At 38.7% G+C, this 18,128-nt stretch overlaps 1 protein-coding gene across 1 annotated transcript in view; it reads right to left on the reverse strand.

Annotated features, from left to right (window-relative positions):
* IKZF3 (IKAROS family zinc finger 3) overlaps window positions 1–18,128 on the reverse strand; it is a gene marked incomplete at its 5' end in the record, with an annotated part of 92,035 nt that overhangs the window by 22,480 nt on the left and 51,427 nt on the right. Inside the window, 3 exon segments of the mRNA XM_082704930.1 lie at window positions 6,278–6,394; window positions 8,260–8,427; window positions 9,375–9,635. Coding sequence (XP_082561056.1) covers window positions 6,278–6,394; window positions 8,260–8,427; window positions 9,375–9,635 — 546 coding nt within the window.

The following is an 18,128-nucleotide window of genomic DNA, read 5'->3' on the forward strand; positions in this document are numbered from 1 at the left end:
AGGCGAATCGAGAGGGCTTCCCCCACCCCACCCCCTCTCCCTGGTTTGTTCACTCAAAATATGAACTCCAAGATCCCAACTGTCATTGGACATGTAAACACACTCTAGAAATTAAGTTCATCTTTACCAAGTTAACCGTTTTTTATTTGGCAAGTTAGGCAAAGGTTCCAACTTTAACAGAATATGCTGCACTCTTTTTTTCCCCCAAACTGCTGGTCTTTTGCCTTGCAGTCAGTTGGACAGCTTGCTGGGTACTACTACTACTTGGGCATGCTTTAAAACAAAAGGAAATGCTCTGGAATTAGAGGATCTCTCGGGATTATAAACTTAGGCAGTACTCTTTTCAGCAGAGGACCTCTGCCTTTTGGTCCTCTGCTTCAACTTGAAGACCCAACTGTCTATTTATATAGTCTAGACTTGTTATCTTGCCACATCATGTCTCAAAAATGTAAGTGGAGGGAAACCAGTTTGGCAAGATAGCAAGGGGACAAGATAATGGGTTTAAATGATGAAATAGGAAATCCGTTCCTGGGTGGTGTTTGGCAGTTTAATGTTGCAAGAGGTGGGTGTGGAATACGGATAGTGGCCAGGAGTACAATTTACATACTTGGTTCATGAGAGCCTTGGAGGAGGGCTGTAATTCTGGATCAATTCCTCATGTCACTTGCCTACTATATAGTGGATGTATCAATTTTCATTAGCAAAATGATTTTAAACACACGTTGAAGATATAAATAATAAAACTAATATGAAGCCATAATTACAGAACCGGTTTCTATCTTTCATCTCCATATAAGTCTTAATTGTCTGGTTTTCAGTTAACTATTTCCATGATGCAATTCCTATCTCAAAGTGACTGCAGATTTAACCATGTAATTGGTTGTGTTTTTGTGTTTGTTCAGAATCTTTCATTTGATCTTGAAGTGTTAAATGGAGCTCAACTAAGAGGCATTGCTTCCTGTCTCTTCTCTGGTGTGGTCAGTAGGTAGCTGATGGACAGTGGAACAAAGGGGTGTTATTGTGTAACAAGAATTGTCTAACAAAAGATTGCTATCAAAGATTGAGGCAGGTTCTAGCAAAAAAGTTACATAAAATTGTTGCCTTTTTGAGCAAGTAGAATAAATACTACCTGTCAGATGGTAGCACTTTTTAAGAAGAAAAATCAGTTGGGAAAATCAACTTTTAAAACATTTTAAAGTTTTTCATTGGCCTCTTACTTCGCAAAAAATGTAAGTTTATTTGAAAATTCTCGTGCTTGTATTGGCTCAGCCAAAACAATGAGCATGAAGATAAAAGGCTGTGACTCAAAGATTCATAAAGAAATTTAATCATTCAGGGTGCCTGGGTGGCTCAGTGGGCTAAGCCGCTGCCTTTGGCTCAGGTCATGGTCTCAGGGTCCTGGGATCGAGTCCCACATCGGGCTCTCTGCTCAGCGGGGAGCCTGCTTCCCCCTCTCTCTCTCTGTCTGCCTCTCTACTTGTGATCTCTGTCAAATAAACAAATCTTTAAAAAAAAAAAAAAGAAATTTAATTATTCAATTACTTAAAAAAATCTTTTTTTAAAAAGATTTTATTTATTTATTTGACATAGAGAGAGATCACAAGTAGGCAGAGAGGCAGGCAGAGAGAGAACGGTAAGCAGGCTCCCCACTGAGCAGAGATTCCCAATGTGGGGCTCGATCCCAGGACCCTAAGATCATGACCTGAGCCGAAGGCAGAGGCCTACCCCACTGAGCCACCCAGGCATCCCAATTACTTAAAAAAAATCTTGTTATTGCTAGAACTCACAGTCAAAAAATGTCCCACTTCAAGTACTCATAATGTGTGTGAAATTAGGCTAAATGAATTTCTATTCCAGTCCCTTTCTGGAATAAGAATCAAGCTAATGTGAAAATGAAGTTCGTGCTCATCTCCATTCTTCTTTTCATATATACTCCATTAAGACCGTAGAATTGGAGCATCGGATGACATCATCTGTGAGGTCTGGAGTAGAAACCTGGACTGATGTAGCAATATCACATGTGAGTGATAGACCTTGGTAGTTTATTAACAGATCAAGCACCCATTGCCTTGCTGGATTGCGAGTTGTCCAAGGGTAGGGGCTAAACTTTCACTCATTTTTATGAACAGCTCTGGCACACAGAGAATCCAACGACTGCTATCTGAATGAAATAAAAATTATTAGTAAGGCCAGAAGTCCCATTACCTAACACAGCATTCTTTTGTAGACTGGTGCCTAGCCCAGGGCTTTTTTTCTCTTTTGCTTCCATAAAGACCTGCTTACCCAAAGCTAGGGATTTACACTAGGCTGCACTTTAATTGACAATAAGCACTTGATGAATAAAGTGCCATAGCCACAGTAGCAATGGAGTGTCATCTCTTTAAAAGCAAGGGAGGAAGGGGTAAGAAGTACCACTGGTTAGGTTGGTCAGGTTCAGAATGGAACATGATATCCAGACTGGGACTCCCACTTTAAAGAAGAAAACAGAAATGAAAACCACATCAGGAGTAGTGGCAATAACAAAAGGCTTGGCTTGTGTGAACTGAACATTCTTTACATTTTAGGGGCACCTGGCTCGCTCACTCAGAAGAGCCCATGACTCTTGGTCTTGGAGTCATGGGTTGGAGCCCCATGGTGGGTGTAGAGATGACTAAAAGAAATAATAAACTAAAAAAACCACATTCTTTACATTTTGGATTTCAGGAAAAATCATGGGAACTATCTGAAATACAAAAGAGTAATATATCGATTGACATGCTGTTTTTATTTTACTTGATTAAACTGTGACTTTATACATTTTATAACATGAAACCAACATTACAAAATATTTGTTTTAAACAAAGAAATGAAAATTTGCTGACTTAGTTAACCCCTTATTTTTTGCTGAGACTTAAAGAATTTGCACGCATAAAACCACCCTATGAAATGCAAATTAACTCAACCTCTGTTTTTCAGCATTTCCTGAATCACCGTAAACCACTGAAGATAGCTAAAATATTTCTTTCATACTTTCCTAATTTGACATTCCTAAAAAAATAAAAAAAACGTTATGGGGATGGGAAATAAGGTGGTAACCTCACTTTGAAATCAGTATTTTGAACTTAATACTCATAGAGGATAGTATACTGGTTTTCCCCCTAACTCCAAGAAACTCAAGATACACATACACGCATATGTGTCTACTGGTGTGTGTGCTTCTCTATTTCTTTCACAAACCAGATAATATATAACTTTAAACAACAACTAATCAAGCCATATTTTCCCAAAGTGGAAAAAAAACCAAGATGTGTAATTTTTTAAAAAGATTTTATTTATTTAGGGATGCCTGGGTGCCTTAGTCGGTTAAGCCACTGCCTTTGGTTCAGGTCATTATCCCAGGGTCCTGGGATCGAGTCCCACCTCGGGCTCCTTGCTCAGTGGGGAGCCTGCTTCTCTCTCTGCCTCTGCCTGCCTCTCTGCTTGCTTGTGCTCTCTCTCTCTCTCTGACAAATAAATACAATCTTTTAAAAAATTGTCAAAAGAAAGATTGTATTTATTTACTTGACAGAGAGAGACAACAAGAGAGGGAACGCAAAAAGAGGGAGAGAGAGGGAGAAACAGGCTTCCCACTGAGTGGGGAGCCCCATATGGCGCTCGATCCCAGGACCCTGGGATCATGACCTGAGCCAAAGGCAGACACTTAACAACTGAGTCACCCAGGCACCCCCCAGATGTCTATTAACTGATGTACGGATTTAAAAAAAACAACAACACTAAATCCATACAATGGAATATTATTAGGCCATAAAAAATAATGAAGTGCTTATATGGGATACAACATGGATGACCTTGAAAACATTATGCTAAGTGAAAGAAGCCAAACAAAAAAGGCCATGTATTGTATGATTCTATGTACGTGAAATGTTCAGAATAAGTAAATCCATAGAGACAGAGAGTAGATCAGTGGCTGCCAGGCGCTAAAGAGGGGGGAACTGGAGAATGACTGCTAATGGGTACAAGGTTTCTTTTGAGGGTGATGAAAATGTTATGGAATTAGTGGTGATGGTTGTATAACTTTGTGGATATATTAAAAACTACTGAATTATACACTTTTTAAAAAGGTGAATTTTTTTTAAAAGACTTTTTATTCATTCATTTGGCAGGCAGAGATCACAAGTAGGCAGAAAGGCAGGCAGAGAGAGAGAGGAAGAAGCAGGCTCCTTGCCGAGCAGAGAGCCCGATGCGGGGCTCGATCCCAGGACCCTGGGATATGACCTGAGCTGAAGGCAGAGGCTTTAACCCACTGAGCCACCCAGGCGCCCCTAAAAAGGTGAATTTTATGGTAGGTGTATTATATTGCAGTGAATTTTTGAAAATAAATATAGCTAACCATGAAAAAAACAAAACTTCCAGTGATTTTGAAGCAAGTCACTCAATTTTTTATGAGTTTCAATTTCCTCACCTCTAAAATGAGGTGGTAGGATTAGATGCTGTCTTTAAACTTCTAGCTTTAAATATTAATAATTTTATTTGGAATATAATAGATTTTTATAACCTGGGAATGTCTCACAGAAAGAGCTCTATTGCAAACATTTCTCTTTAGAAATAAGGAGGAAATCCAACTCTTTGATAAAACCAAAGATGCCATCAGGATAAAAAGCAGAAGCATTGCAAACAACAGAATTCAGTTGGCCAGCTCCTAACACCATAAAATAGGCTTTATCTAAAAGAAAAGTTTCCTCTCACTCAAAGTAAGTACAGCTAGGCTACTAAGGATTTCCAGTCCATTTTCCCTGAGTTTCACATTATTTTTTTCATATTTTTGTAATCTTTCTGTTTTACAATATTCAAACCATTCAACAGCACCTACTGCTGGCAAACAACACATCCCCTAAGGATTCAATACTCGGAATACACAACATGTCCAATTAACCAAATAAAAATGTCAGGCAACCCAATCTATGGAACCAGAATAACAGTCACCTGCATGGGACAAAGGACAACTGCAAAGATGTGAAACAAAGACGTTTCATGCTGTTTCAACTGTAGAGTGAGAAGGAAATAAAACCACAATTGATATATGAAAAGCATCTAGTGTTTCAACCAATTGCCCCTAGGCATATAATTCAAAACACTGAATAAAATATGATATTCCTGAAGCCAAAGACAGACATCACAATAAATCATATGAGTAGACAAGTATATGATTTGAGGGCTTTGGGCAAAGAAAATCCTTGTAGTGTTGTTGTCAGTGTTTAAAGATATTTATTTATTTATTTATTTATTTATTTATTTATTTATTTATTTATGAGAGAGAGAGAGTGGGGAGGGGGAAAGCATGTGCATGGGGAGGGTCAGAGGGAGAGGGAGGAGACTCCCTGCTGAGCAGGGAGCCCAATGTGGGGCTCGATCCCAGGACCCCAAAATCATGACCTGAGCCAAAGGTAGACACTTAGCTGACTGAGCCACCCAGGCGTCCTGAAAATCCTTGTAGTTTTAACTGACTCAGCCTCAGCCAGCCCTCAACCTGCTCTACTCTTAATTGCTCTTTCAGGGAATGGCAACTGCATTCTTCATCACATCCCACATCAATCTGTTAGGAAATCCTGTTGGCTCTACCTTTAAAATGTTTAGAGAATTAGAACATTTCTCATCACCTCTACCACTACCCCAGACACAGTCTTCTCCCACTTGAATTACTATAATGGCTTTCTAACTAGACTCTCCAAATCCCAATCTTGTTGCAAATAAAAATTTCTTCTTAATAGCCAAGTAGAGTGATTCTTCTAAAATGAAAAGTCCAATTATGTTACCTCTCAATTCAAAACCCTTTGAAGATCTTCAGTTTCACTTGGTAAAAGCCACCCTTTATAATGGCCAACAAGGCTTGATAAGATCTGGTTTCCCATTTCCTTTCTGGCCTCATGTTCCCTTCCCCACTCTGCTCCAGCCACACAGGACTACTTATACTTCTTCAAACTCAAGCCACAGGGCCCTTGCACTTGCTATTTCCTAGTTCTCTGCAGGGTTTTCTCCTTATCCCTTTAAGTCTGTTCAAATGTTGCCTCCCTGACTTACCTTCTTTCCCCCCAGGACGTACTTCATTTTGCTTAATAGTACTTACTACCTTCTAATATACTGTATATGTTACTTATTTACTTTGCTTATGGTGGTCTGCCTTTCCCCATTAAAATATAAACTGCAAGGACAGACTTTTGTTTGTTTGTTTGTTTACTATGTCTCCCATCACCTAGAAGAGTAGATGCTCACTACATGTGTGTAGAACGAATGAACTCACCAGTCTCACCCAGGTCCGTGTTCTGAAGTAATGTACGGCAGCGCTCCTTATGCTCCTCGAGGGAACTTCTCTGCTTGTAACTCCTTCCACAAAACTCACATTTATAGGGTTTCTCAACTATAAGGAGAGCACAAGGGGGCACTCAGTGACCTTTAGGGGTTACAGAACAAGTGGTGTCGTGGGGCTCTGTGCATATTGTCCTTTAGGAATGAGGCTGCTGAAAGAAGTCAGGGTATTTGGATACCTATGCAGCTATATTATTTTTATATTTAGTAAACTGAAATAAAGTGATAATCTTCAATTGACTGTTATATTTAAGTTTTCTTTAAAAGAATAGCCTCCTTTCACATGTGGAAGGATTTGGATTTAATGACTATCACTGAGCACAGTGTTTTGGTTCTAGATGAAATGTTATTTCTTTAGGAAAAAATATAAGGCTGTTTGTTTGTTTTTTTCTCCTCAAGGAGGTTAGTGTGGCTTAAAAATGAAATAGAAAGAAATCCCTTATTTTGTGACATCCATCTGGTTGTAAGTAAAGAATGCTGGGAGTTAGACATTCAGCCAGAAACTGATGGATTTTTCAGAGTTCTGACATATTTGGATAAATTTAGTTTATCCTTGCTAAGTGGTTATAGTGAAGTCTGGGCTTGAAAAAAACTGAGCTAATTATAAGTAATAACTTCAACTCTGTGTCCAGGGCTGGCCTTTCTGATTTGTTGATAAATGTACCCTATGAATATGTCAGAGTTTTAGGAACTGAGATTTTTATTTTCTAATCCTGCTGCTCTGGTTAAAACAGAGTTTTGGGACTTAAAGTACTAAAAGATCCCTCTCGAATCCCAAATTAAAATAAATGCAGGTTTGCTAGGGCTAAAAATGTTGTTATCCGCATAGTGGGGTCCTTGAGAATCTATCTAAAAAGTGACCACTATGTTTGGATCTTACTTGAAAAAAGCAACAAAAGAGAACTATTCTAATTTATTTGGACCAAATTCATCCTTAATTCATTACTTTGAACAATGAACTATAAAAGAAACCTTTCTCTTACTACTTATGGTCTCTCATGGTGGGTTTTGCTTGGGCTGACTTGTTTAATCCTTAGTCTCTGAATTGTGACCAGTTGTGGGTTTGGGGCTGGGTTTTAGTCAAAGCAGTATGTGGATTGACATAAAAACAAACCTTTTTTTTTTCTTCAATTAAAAAGTTTGTCAGATAACATCAAGAACATGAGGTCCCAAATTTGAAAATAAACTCAGTTTTATTTTTCTAGGAGGGAAATTCTAAACGTTGAAAAAAGTTTTATTATCTTGCTTGGTTAAAATAAAGAGTGAAAACATCAAAATAGAACATAGTTGGGTTTTTTTTTTATGAATTCTTTTGCTGCTCATCTTCTAGAGATTAAAAATAAATACGCTGACCAAGAAGAAAGTCAGGTTTAAGAGATGCACACTTAAAACCAATACAACGTTATACTGTCAATTATATCCCAGTTTTAAAATTTTTAGCCCAGAATGGCCAAAAGGAACCCTCTGACAATGATTCATACTCCATTTACACTTTTATGTAACTTACAGACTGTATGTACATCATGTGCTTGTCCAGACTTCTGAATGAAAAGTGTGTCTGTGTGTTTTTTAGGAAAGTAATCTCTTAATAAAGTTTACCATAAGAAAATACTGATGACCATAATTTTTTCACAAAAAATTTAAAAGGCATTTTTATAGAGCAGACTTTTCCTGTCTCACTGTCTTGTTCTCTAGGGGAGCAAGGATGGTAAGGAGATGATCATCCCCATTGAGCCAGACGGAGAGCAATTAATGCCTTAATGGAAGTGTAATTAGCCCTAGAGGTCTCTGCTGTTGTAACCCTTCAGAACAGGAATGACGGATTGAAACCTCCATACTTAACTCTTTCTAGTTTCCTCAATGGGCACCAAGGAACACATATTTACTAGATATGGAACGCTCATTGCTCTCACTTACCAGAATGTGTCCTAAGGTGACCTGTGAGTGCGTCTCTTCTCTGGCATGCATAGTTGCAGAGGTGACACTTAAAAGGTTTTTCCCCTGTGTGCAGTTTAATGTGGCGGAGGAGGTTACCTTTCTGAGTAAAAGATGCCCCACACTGATTACACTGGAATGGGCGTTCACCTTTAAAAAGGACAAAAAGGAGACTTCTGATCACCCAGCAAGCAAGTGGCAAAGCATATGCACAGATTAGATGCCTATGGCAAAAGCTCATCTTTTAGATAATATCTGTTCATATCATATTGGGATCAGCTGGAGCTATACTTCAAGGCAAGTGTACAACTTACTTCTGGAGTCTTCCCTGTAGGAGAGAAAAAACATTTCCCTTCTTCAGTCCTCCATTCCCAAATAGCAAGGCTATTTTACTTATCGTCTTGGATTACAGCAAAAAATAAAGAAAGAACCAACATTCCCCCGCCATAAAAAAAACAAGAGTAGCTCTGGAAGTGCTTTCCAGATGTAAGTTTGTAACACCACTTACCATTCTTTTTTAATATAATCTCAATCTGAGAAAAAAAGAATCACAGACTCAAATCTTAATAAGGTATGGAGGGCCAGAAGTGCTTCTTTTTTAAAGTTTCAGATGTCAGATGGAGTCTATTGGGCTCAGTGGGACTGTGTGTTTGTATGCATTTCTACAGGCTGGCTGTTTATTGTCTGAAAATAAAATTTTTAAACTGGTAATAAAAACTATATCGTTTCATCTATCAAATTTGAACCCAAATTGTCTGCTTTTTAAAAAGTTATGCAAAAATGTATGAATGATGCTTAGGAAGCACATCACACAATTCAACTTTTACTTATTAAGTGAAGAAAAATATTTGGCTGACCTAGAACACTCAGCTTACTACAGTATTTTTATTCATGACATTTGCAATGTTTGCCAAACGGATAGTAAAACAGGAATAAAAATCACTGGGTAAATGAAAAGGCAGAGAGGGAGCAATACATCAGAATTACAGCAAAAATCAATGGAAGTAATCAAAAGTCATCCCAAATTCCACCATTTCACTTCTCACATGGTTGCATTAGGACAGTTTTCAGAAGAATGGATAAAGAAAACTATTTACCAGTATGGCTCCGCTTATGAACCATTAAGACATTGAAGCTAATGCAGGATAATCCACACACATCGCAGTTCATCTTGCCACTGGCTGGCCTGCTACTATCATATGAGACAACATGTCTTTCCAACTTAATGTTTTCATATTCATTATATTCTCTTGAATAGCTGTATGGAATTTCAGGCTCTTCCACATTTCCCATGGGCTCTGGCTTTAAAATATTCTCATCCCTTTCAGAGTATTCATCTTTCACTTTCATGCAATCATCTGCAGGGAAGGAAATGCAAGAAATGAACAATGATTGTATTTGGAGTTATCAAAGCGGCTCAAAGAGAGAGACCCACAACTGACAATTAAATACCAAATGAAGCTAATATAATACAAGAAACCACCATTAGGATGAGCATTCATTATTTGAATTCAGAACCACAGTCAGTGGAAAACACACACACACACACACACACACACACACACACAAATAGATAAGAGTTTTAGACCATCCAGAAAATGAGAGAACGGATTTAGCCGTCACTGCTTAAAGCGACCATGAAAAAAACATTCTGAGCAACTCTTCTCCAGTATTGGGGGAGAAGAAAGGTTCTCAGATTTAGTACCTTTTCTGGTGGCTGTAGTTAAAAGGCAATGTGGTGGAGCTCTTCAGTTTCAAGAAGAAAATACTGTTTTAATCCTTTAAATGCATTCAATTTAAGCAACTAAGAGTGAGGTTTGAATATTTAAAATGATTTTTCTGATTTTAAGAGCCATGCTTTGCCTCTTCCCCTTCCATGTATATGTACTGCTAAAATGAGTCTTATCTCTCTGTTTCTCTTGGAACTGATAATGAGACAACCTTGTATATAGAGGAAGCTGGCTGTGCTAGTGAAATACTGTTGAGAAAGATAAAAAGAGAAGTAATTCTTTAACATACTCTTCTAAGGAGTCACTTTCATTGACATAGGTAAATGGAGCTCAGCCTAAGCAAGGGGAAGCACACCTACACCCATGGCAGGGCAGGTGGAACTCAAAATCTTAGAACTGTAGGACGGGACAGGAGAGGAGGGCCTGGCCCACATGATTCAGCTGACCAGGCACTGTCTTACAAAGAGCTGCAATACTCTTAAGCTGAAGAAATAAGAAGTGAAGAAGGCAAATTTATGTAGTGACACTAATAACACCTAAATAATTGCCTGATAAAATCATAATAAATACTTGCCAGGGATTTTCATATATAAAATAAGCTGTATAAATGCTTACTTTTTCCCAACATTTATTCTTAGAAATTGGAAGTTATGCTTCCTCATGAGGAATCATAAATCAGTGGAGTCTTTGGGCTGGAAGAGATCACCTAGTCCAACCCTTTGGTGTTTTGGGTAAGAAAATCTGGCACCAGAGATCTTTTCAGTGACTTGCCCAAGGTTACACAGTCAGTTAACAGCCAGTGTGTGATTAGAATGCTGACCTCACACACTAGATGTAGAAAGTCTAGGTGGCTTCTTACTAACATATTCCACTCTCCCATCAGTGGTGTAGACATTAAAAACCAAAACACTGAACAAAAGATACTTTAAAAAACTGCATCCCTTCCAAAAAACACCAGTAAGTGCAGCTCCTGTTGCCACATAGGAGGAAGTACAACTGCAGCTGTGCCTGGCTTGCTACCTTCAACTCAAGTTTCAATTTTCACTTCTATCAAGGTTACCTTTTATCTATATTAACTGTGTTTGCTTAATAGAGCAAGACAGGGCCTAACCACCAACCCAGGAGCCATTGCTGCAACACTGTTCCTCTGCTTCTCACCACGGTTCATGGTTCATAGCATTTCACTCTTTGCTTAGAAGAGATGTAGGGCTGTAGGATCAGTCCAACATGTTTAAAATTTGCCCATTTAATGCATCTGAGTCACATATGAATTCATATCCATTTCCTACATGGAGAGAGATTCATTCCCTTCTTTCTCTGGATAGGTCTTGCCTGCCTTTCAGATAGAATTTGTTTGCTTAAGAGGTTTAGTTTAAGAAAAAAAATTTAAAAGAAGGATGCACCTGAGGCTTGTACCCTCCTCCCTTCCTTCATCACTCCAGCTGTGGGTGATATCCCACCAAAGCTTGAGTGCTCTTCAGTTTGCATGTAGGCGTTTAAAAGAACCTCAACGGAAAACTTCAGCTACTGAAAACCAAAAACAGCAGATAGGGGCCAGCAGAAAGAAGATCCTTTTCATTTTGGTTATAAAATGTTAATATGAACAGACCCAGGCCAATCCATGGACAATGACAATTAAAAACTAGGAAGATAAATGTGTGAGGTCTTTCTGAAAACACAGGACAAAAGAGAGTTGTTCCTTCCCTCAGTACTTGGTCTTTAATGGGTTTGACATCAAATTGAAATACTATACCGACCCGGCTCAAGAGAAAATCTTGGATTTTGTCCCTTAGGATTTAGCTGTAGAACAAAAAAGATGGTATTTGAGACACAGAATTCTGCGGGAAAGATAAGAGACACATGGATAGGATATAGGAAAAGTCCCTGGTACTTAATGGACCAAGAATTCTTCGGACAGTTGTTGGTTTGTCTTTGGAATTGTACTACTTTTAGATGAAAGAACTGAATGGCCTCTCTGTATGGTTACTGGGGATGAACAATTCATCATGCTTTACCATGTAAAGATACACAGAATTGAATATTAGAATACATTAGTACTGAGATACACATGGGATTTCTGAGAGATTACTGGGTGTAGCACTTAGCCTCCAAACAGAGCCCACCACAAAGATCAGCAAAGACACTAATCTCCTTCTCTTGGGAAGATTTATTGGAATCAAAGGGGAGCATTCTACTACTTAGTATCCCTTGAAAATATTAAAAGTATGTCTAAAATCAAACTTGTCATCTTTGAACCCAAGCTTGTTTCTAATTTTTTTTTAAAGATTTTATTTATTTATTTGAGAGAGAGTGGGTGACAGAGAGCATGAACAGTAGGGAGGGGAGCAGCAGAGGCAGAGAGAGAAGCAGGCTCCCTGCCGAGCAAGGAGCCCGATGTGGGACTCGATCCCAGAACCCTGGGATCATGACCTGAGCCGAAGACAGCTGCTTAACCAACTGAGCCACCCAGGCATCCCAGCTTGTTTCTAATTTATGACTTCATTATAATTCCAAGTGGCATCTTCCTTCTTCCCGTTCCAAGTCTTAAAAGTGGAATCCTTTTCCTTTAAATCTCCACATCAAATCAGTCTTCAAGGCCTACAGATTCAGGGTGCCTGAGTGGCTCAGTTGTTAAGCATCTGCCTTCAGCTGGGGTCATGATCCTGGGGTCGAGCCCCATGTTGGACTCTCTGTTCTGAGGCAGAAAGCCACTTCTTCTCCCACTCCCTGTGCTTGTGTTCCTCTCTCACTGTTTCTCTGTCAAATAAATAAATAAAATCTTAAAAAAAAAAAAAGACCTATAAATTCTATTTCCTCAGGCTCTCTGGTGACAATTCCTCTTTTCTGTTTCCTATTGCAATTTGGTCTAGCCTCTCATCCCATCATACCCAAACTCATCCTGTCTCAACACTCCTTTCCAGACAGTTCTACTACAAAAGTAAGCTATGCTTTCTATATCCATATTCTCAAATCTTGTGTAAAATTCCCTCTAATAGGGCTCCCACTTTCACAGTTCACTGAACTCACTGAATCTGCTCCCCTGAAGATTATAAGTCATCTCCTGATTCCTATACCAAATGGCCTTTTGTGTGCTATTCTCCCCAACTTCTCTGTAGCCCTTTATACTACTGACCATCCTTCCTTCCTCTTCTATACTCCTATTTGTTCAGTGAAACTGTAACTTCTTTCCTTACCTCTCTGATTGCTTTTTTCTATCTCTTTTTCCTCCATCTGCCTCCAAAACACTACCTGTAATGCTCTTTTTCCTTCCCTTGACATCTTATCCCCTGTGGTAATTTCATCTACTCTTCAGGCTTCAACTACTGTTTTATATATGATTAATTCCTAAATGTGTGTGCCTGATCCAGATACACACACACACACACACACACACACACACACACACACACATGCAGGTGTAATCTCTCTCCCCTTCTTCAGTCCTCCATTCCCAAAGGACTCCATAGATATCTCCCCCGTTACTCAAGCTAGACTCCTTACAATCATCTTTCCTTCGTCTTATTTTTGTGCCCCACTTAATCACCCATTGGTTCTATTTTTGTATCCTCTCTCCAATCTGTTTCTCCTCCCTACTACTTTGTATTCCCAGTATCCTGGATCTCAGGTAATCTCTGATTACCCTCCACATTGTTCTCCCTGCTCCCTTTCTCTCTCCTTCCCAGTTCATCCTATACTATACTACCACACTATCCTTCCTCTACTATAGCTCTGGTCATATCATGACCCTGTCAAAATTCTTCAATATTCTCTATTGCCGAGTTTAAAAGGCCTTTCAGCATCTGGCCCCAACCTGTCTTCGTAATGTTTATTTTGAATACTCATATATCTTTAACCAAACTAAACAACTTCTAAATATTCTTGCTTTTATTTATTTATTTATCTATTTAAGATTTTATTTATTTATGACAGAGACAGTAAGAGAGGGAATACAAGCAGGGAGTGGAAGAGGGAGAAGCAGGCTGTCTACTGAGCAGGAAGCCCAGATTCCAAGCACTGGGATCATGACCATAGGCAGATGCTTAATGACTGAGCCACCCAGGGGCCCCTATTCTTGCTTTTATTATTTCCACTGCCTATAAGGTCTTTCCCCAATGTTGCCACAGGTGGGTCCAAAACCTAAAGATTCTTTAAAGCCAATACTAGTATGTTACTTCTTACCCACCCTCCATCCCCTCCAGGTGCAAAATAATCTGTTTCTTGTTTCTCTGAGTTACTTATAAATTCACCTCATCTCCCATATGATCATATAAGCTATCTGAGGTCAGAAGCTACACAGGTTTTTTTTTTTTTTTTTAAGATTTTATTTATTTATTTGACAGATCACAAGTAGGCAGAGAGGCAGGCAGAGAGAGGAGGAAGCAGGCTCCCTACCGAGCAGAGAGCATGATGTGGGGCTTGATCCCAGGGCTCCATCCCAGGGCTCTATCCCAGGGCTCTGGGATCATGACCTGAGCCGAAGGCAGAAGCTTTAACCCACTGAGCCACCCAGGCGCCCCCCTCCCCCCCTTTTTTTTAAACTCAGTATCCCCTTTGACACTACTTGACCTGTATCTGTAGAGACCAGAGGCTTTGTGGTTTGAAGATAGAAATGTTGGGGGTCTCATCATAGACCTACTAATTTGGGTGTGGAGACTGGAAATATGCATTAAAATTATGCTCTGCAGGTAAATCTTAGGTACAAATGGACTTTAAGAACTGCCACTCCAGGGGGATGGGATGGGGGCAGAAAAAAGCACAGCTGCTCTACAGTTTGACGCAATGCTCTGCATAAACTACACACACATTAAATACTTAGTACACGAATATACCACTGCATTAGCCTCCTAACTGGCTCACAGTGTATGTGACCTCTATTTTATACTACATTTTATTTCCAGATTAATCATCCTGTAACACTAAAACTCCTTTTCAGAAACTTTTCAATGATTTCATTTTGCTTATAGAACAAAATCCAAACTCCTCAGCAAGACCTTCAAGGGCCTGTCCAGAACCTGCCCTGTGCCTACCCAATCATCTCATTCCTCCTCAATCGACCTTTTCTCTATACTAGAACCTTGCTACTAGAAATGAGGGCCTTGGATCAGCAGTTCCAGCATCCCCTGGGAGCTTGTTAGAAACACAGACTCTCAAGTCTCACCCCAGACCTACTTGATCAGAATTTGCATTTTAACAAGATCCTCGGGGCGCCTGGGTGGCTCAGTGGGTTAAGCCTCTGCCTTCGGCTCAGGTCACGATCCCAGGGTCCTGGGATCGAGCCTCGCATCAGGCTCTCTGCTCAGCGGGGAGCCTGCTTCCTCCTCTCTCTCTGCCTGCCTCTCTGCCTACTTGTGATCTCTGTCTGTCAAATAAATAAATAAACTCTTCAAAAAAAAAAAAAAAAACTTTTAACAAGATCCTCAAGGATTTCTATGCACATTAAAGTTTGAGAAGTTACAGCAGCAATCTAATGGCAATTTTCCAAGCCTGTTTTCTAGTCTTTCCAACACCCAAATGCCCTTCCCTCACATCAATATTCTATTCAAACTTCCAGATGCTATATAAATGCCATTTCCTCCATGCAGTCTTCCTCGATATCCTAACATAGAAAAAAATTCTCATTTCTATTCTTTCTCCTATACCCACTTCACTCAACTTTATGTATATAGCATGATACCATTAATCTCTACAGATTCACCTTAATGTAGTTGATGTGTTCATAAAATGTTACATGTAAAACTGATAATATTGTTCCACTGATTTACATTACACGTTCAGAAAAGTTTCTCTTCATTTTTCTTTGATTTTCAGTTGTCAGTGACTAGCAACATTTGAACTGTTAATAAAGGCCAAAAATCTTAAAAGATCTGGCAAGAAATACTTGAATATAGTGAACTGCTCCAAAATACCCTAAAGTTTTTATGAAGCGAATACAACTTTTGTGATGTGAATAATCTCCCATTTTAGTTTTGTAAATTCCAGTTTCCTATAATACATGTCATGTTTCTTAGACACTTAAATTGTCACTTAAAATACTATCAAGAATCTTCACAGGCACTAGCAATATTTTATTTCTTAAGCCAGGTGGTGGGTCCATGGATGCTTGTTTTGTTGTTATTCTTTAAAGTATACATGTAATTATATCTGCCTTTTTGCATGTATGATGTATGTCATACTAAAAAATGTTAAAGGCTTCCTGAGTAAATTTTTTCTAAGTGAACTTGTGGAGAAAAGAACATACCAAACCACAAATTGCTGATAAAGGTAATTGCTAAACATTCCCAGAGGGGGGAAATAGATGTCTAAATTGAATCTAACCCATAGAAAATTAGATTAAACTGAACTTCTTCCTAAAGGAGCTACTCTGGGGTACAATTGCTCCCATCTTTGTCTATGTTCTGGAGACCTCTTAGGAAGATGACACACACTAACACACACACACCCCCCAGAGAGAATTTTGTAGGCTGAAGAGAACAAAGGCTTGGCTCACTGGGGCTGATGCACATGGTTTCATTTCCTGGGGTGATGGTTATCACATGAAAGGCTTGCACTCCAGAGTAGACATTTTTGGTTTCACCTGAGACATTGCAAAAACAATGGGTCTTGGAAAGGATCCAAAATCTAAATCCTTCAGGGGCAATAGCAGTCTCAGCCAACTGTGCCTCAGTTTGTTTTTACAGGCACATAAAATGCTCAGTTGGAGAGAAGAACCTATCAAAGATGGCAAATGGAACAGACAACTTGGGTGTCCTGGATAACATGTTAGTAGGAATTTCCCAGTGCAAAGAGGGGATTCTGAATTTCCACTCTGAATTACGGGCTCTCAGAATCCAACTCAAAGAACGACAAAGTTTAGAGTGATAGCCTTAAGTTTGCCAGAGATACTGTGAGAAGAGGCAAAATAAGATAGAGGCTGTTAGACAAGGAAGACACAAAAGGGTGATGTTGTTTAAGTGTTTTACAAGGATTAGGGGTCATAACCATGAAATCCTCAGCACATGCAAAAGTCAACTGGATAACAAAGAAGCTTAATCATCTTAATGTGGCATTTTAATGATGCCACTGATTTGCTATGCCAATTCAGAGATAATGAGGCCCTAATGCTACAGATGTTCAGCCAGGCTAAAAGAAAGGGGGGGTAGGGTGGGTGGGCTTTTCTAGTATGCCATTTTCTAACTATCCAATTAAACAAATTGTGAAAGCATCTAAATAGTTTACCAGGTTTTGACAGCTGTTAATAGGATTTAGAAGCTTGAAGCACTAAAGAGCAAAATGGGAGATATATGTATGGTAGGTATTTAGTCTACAGAATTTGTTGCTATCATCCAATACCTTAGAAATAGATAAACTAAAACAGTCTTCCTTATAAAATTAATATCTCTAATCCTTTCCCACAATGGCCTCTTTGTATTAGGAATAAGAACACTGAAATCATGGGTCATTTTCATTTTCTAATTTACATTTTTATTTGTAAAGTGAGGAGGGGGGAAAACCAATGATATTTTGCCAACTAAAGAATACAAAGTTCTAGTATTTGTTAACCCATAAAATTATAAAGCTTCAACAAAAGCAAAACTTCTGGGCATTGATTTACACGATCCATTGTGTTGTCATGTTTCTCTTCTTTTAAAATTTAAAATGATAGGTATCCATTAATTTTTAAAACATGTATTTAAAAATTAGGGGAAAAAACTGGAAAGGGTGAATCAGACCACTAAGAGATTAAATATTAATATCTCATTAGTAGTGAAATAAGAGATAAGCAGTTTGGATAATACTTGGTTTAGTTAAAGTTTGCATTAAAACATATTCTCATCAGACTTTCAAATTTGCCTTTAAAAAATCTAAACTGGTAATTACTAAGTCATGTCACTTCAAATTCAAGAACATTAGCATGAAAACATGAAGAAAGTTTCAGTTGCAAAGGAACCACCCTCCGTTTTACTAATAACATTAATCTTCGTGTTATTATCTGACTATAAAATAGATTATTCATTGCCATAATAAAAATAATTTTAATAATTTCAGTATAATGCTTTACTTCCCCATTAGAACAAGAGGATATTTATTGCTTTTAATGACAGGAATATACTACATATCAGCAGTAGGTGAGATTCCCACTGC

This window comes from Mustela nivalis (genome assembly GCF_964662115.1).
Source record: "Mustela nivalis genome assembly, chromosome: 17".
NCBI lineage: Eukaryota > Metazoa > Chordata > Mammalia > Carnivora > Mustelidae > Mustela > Mustela nivalis.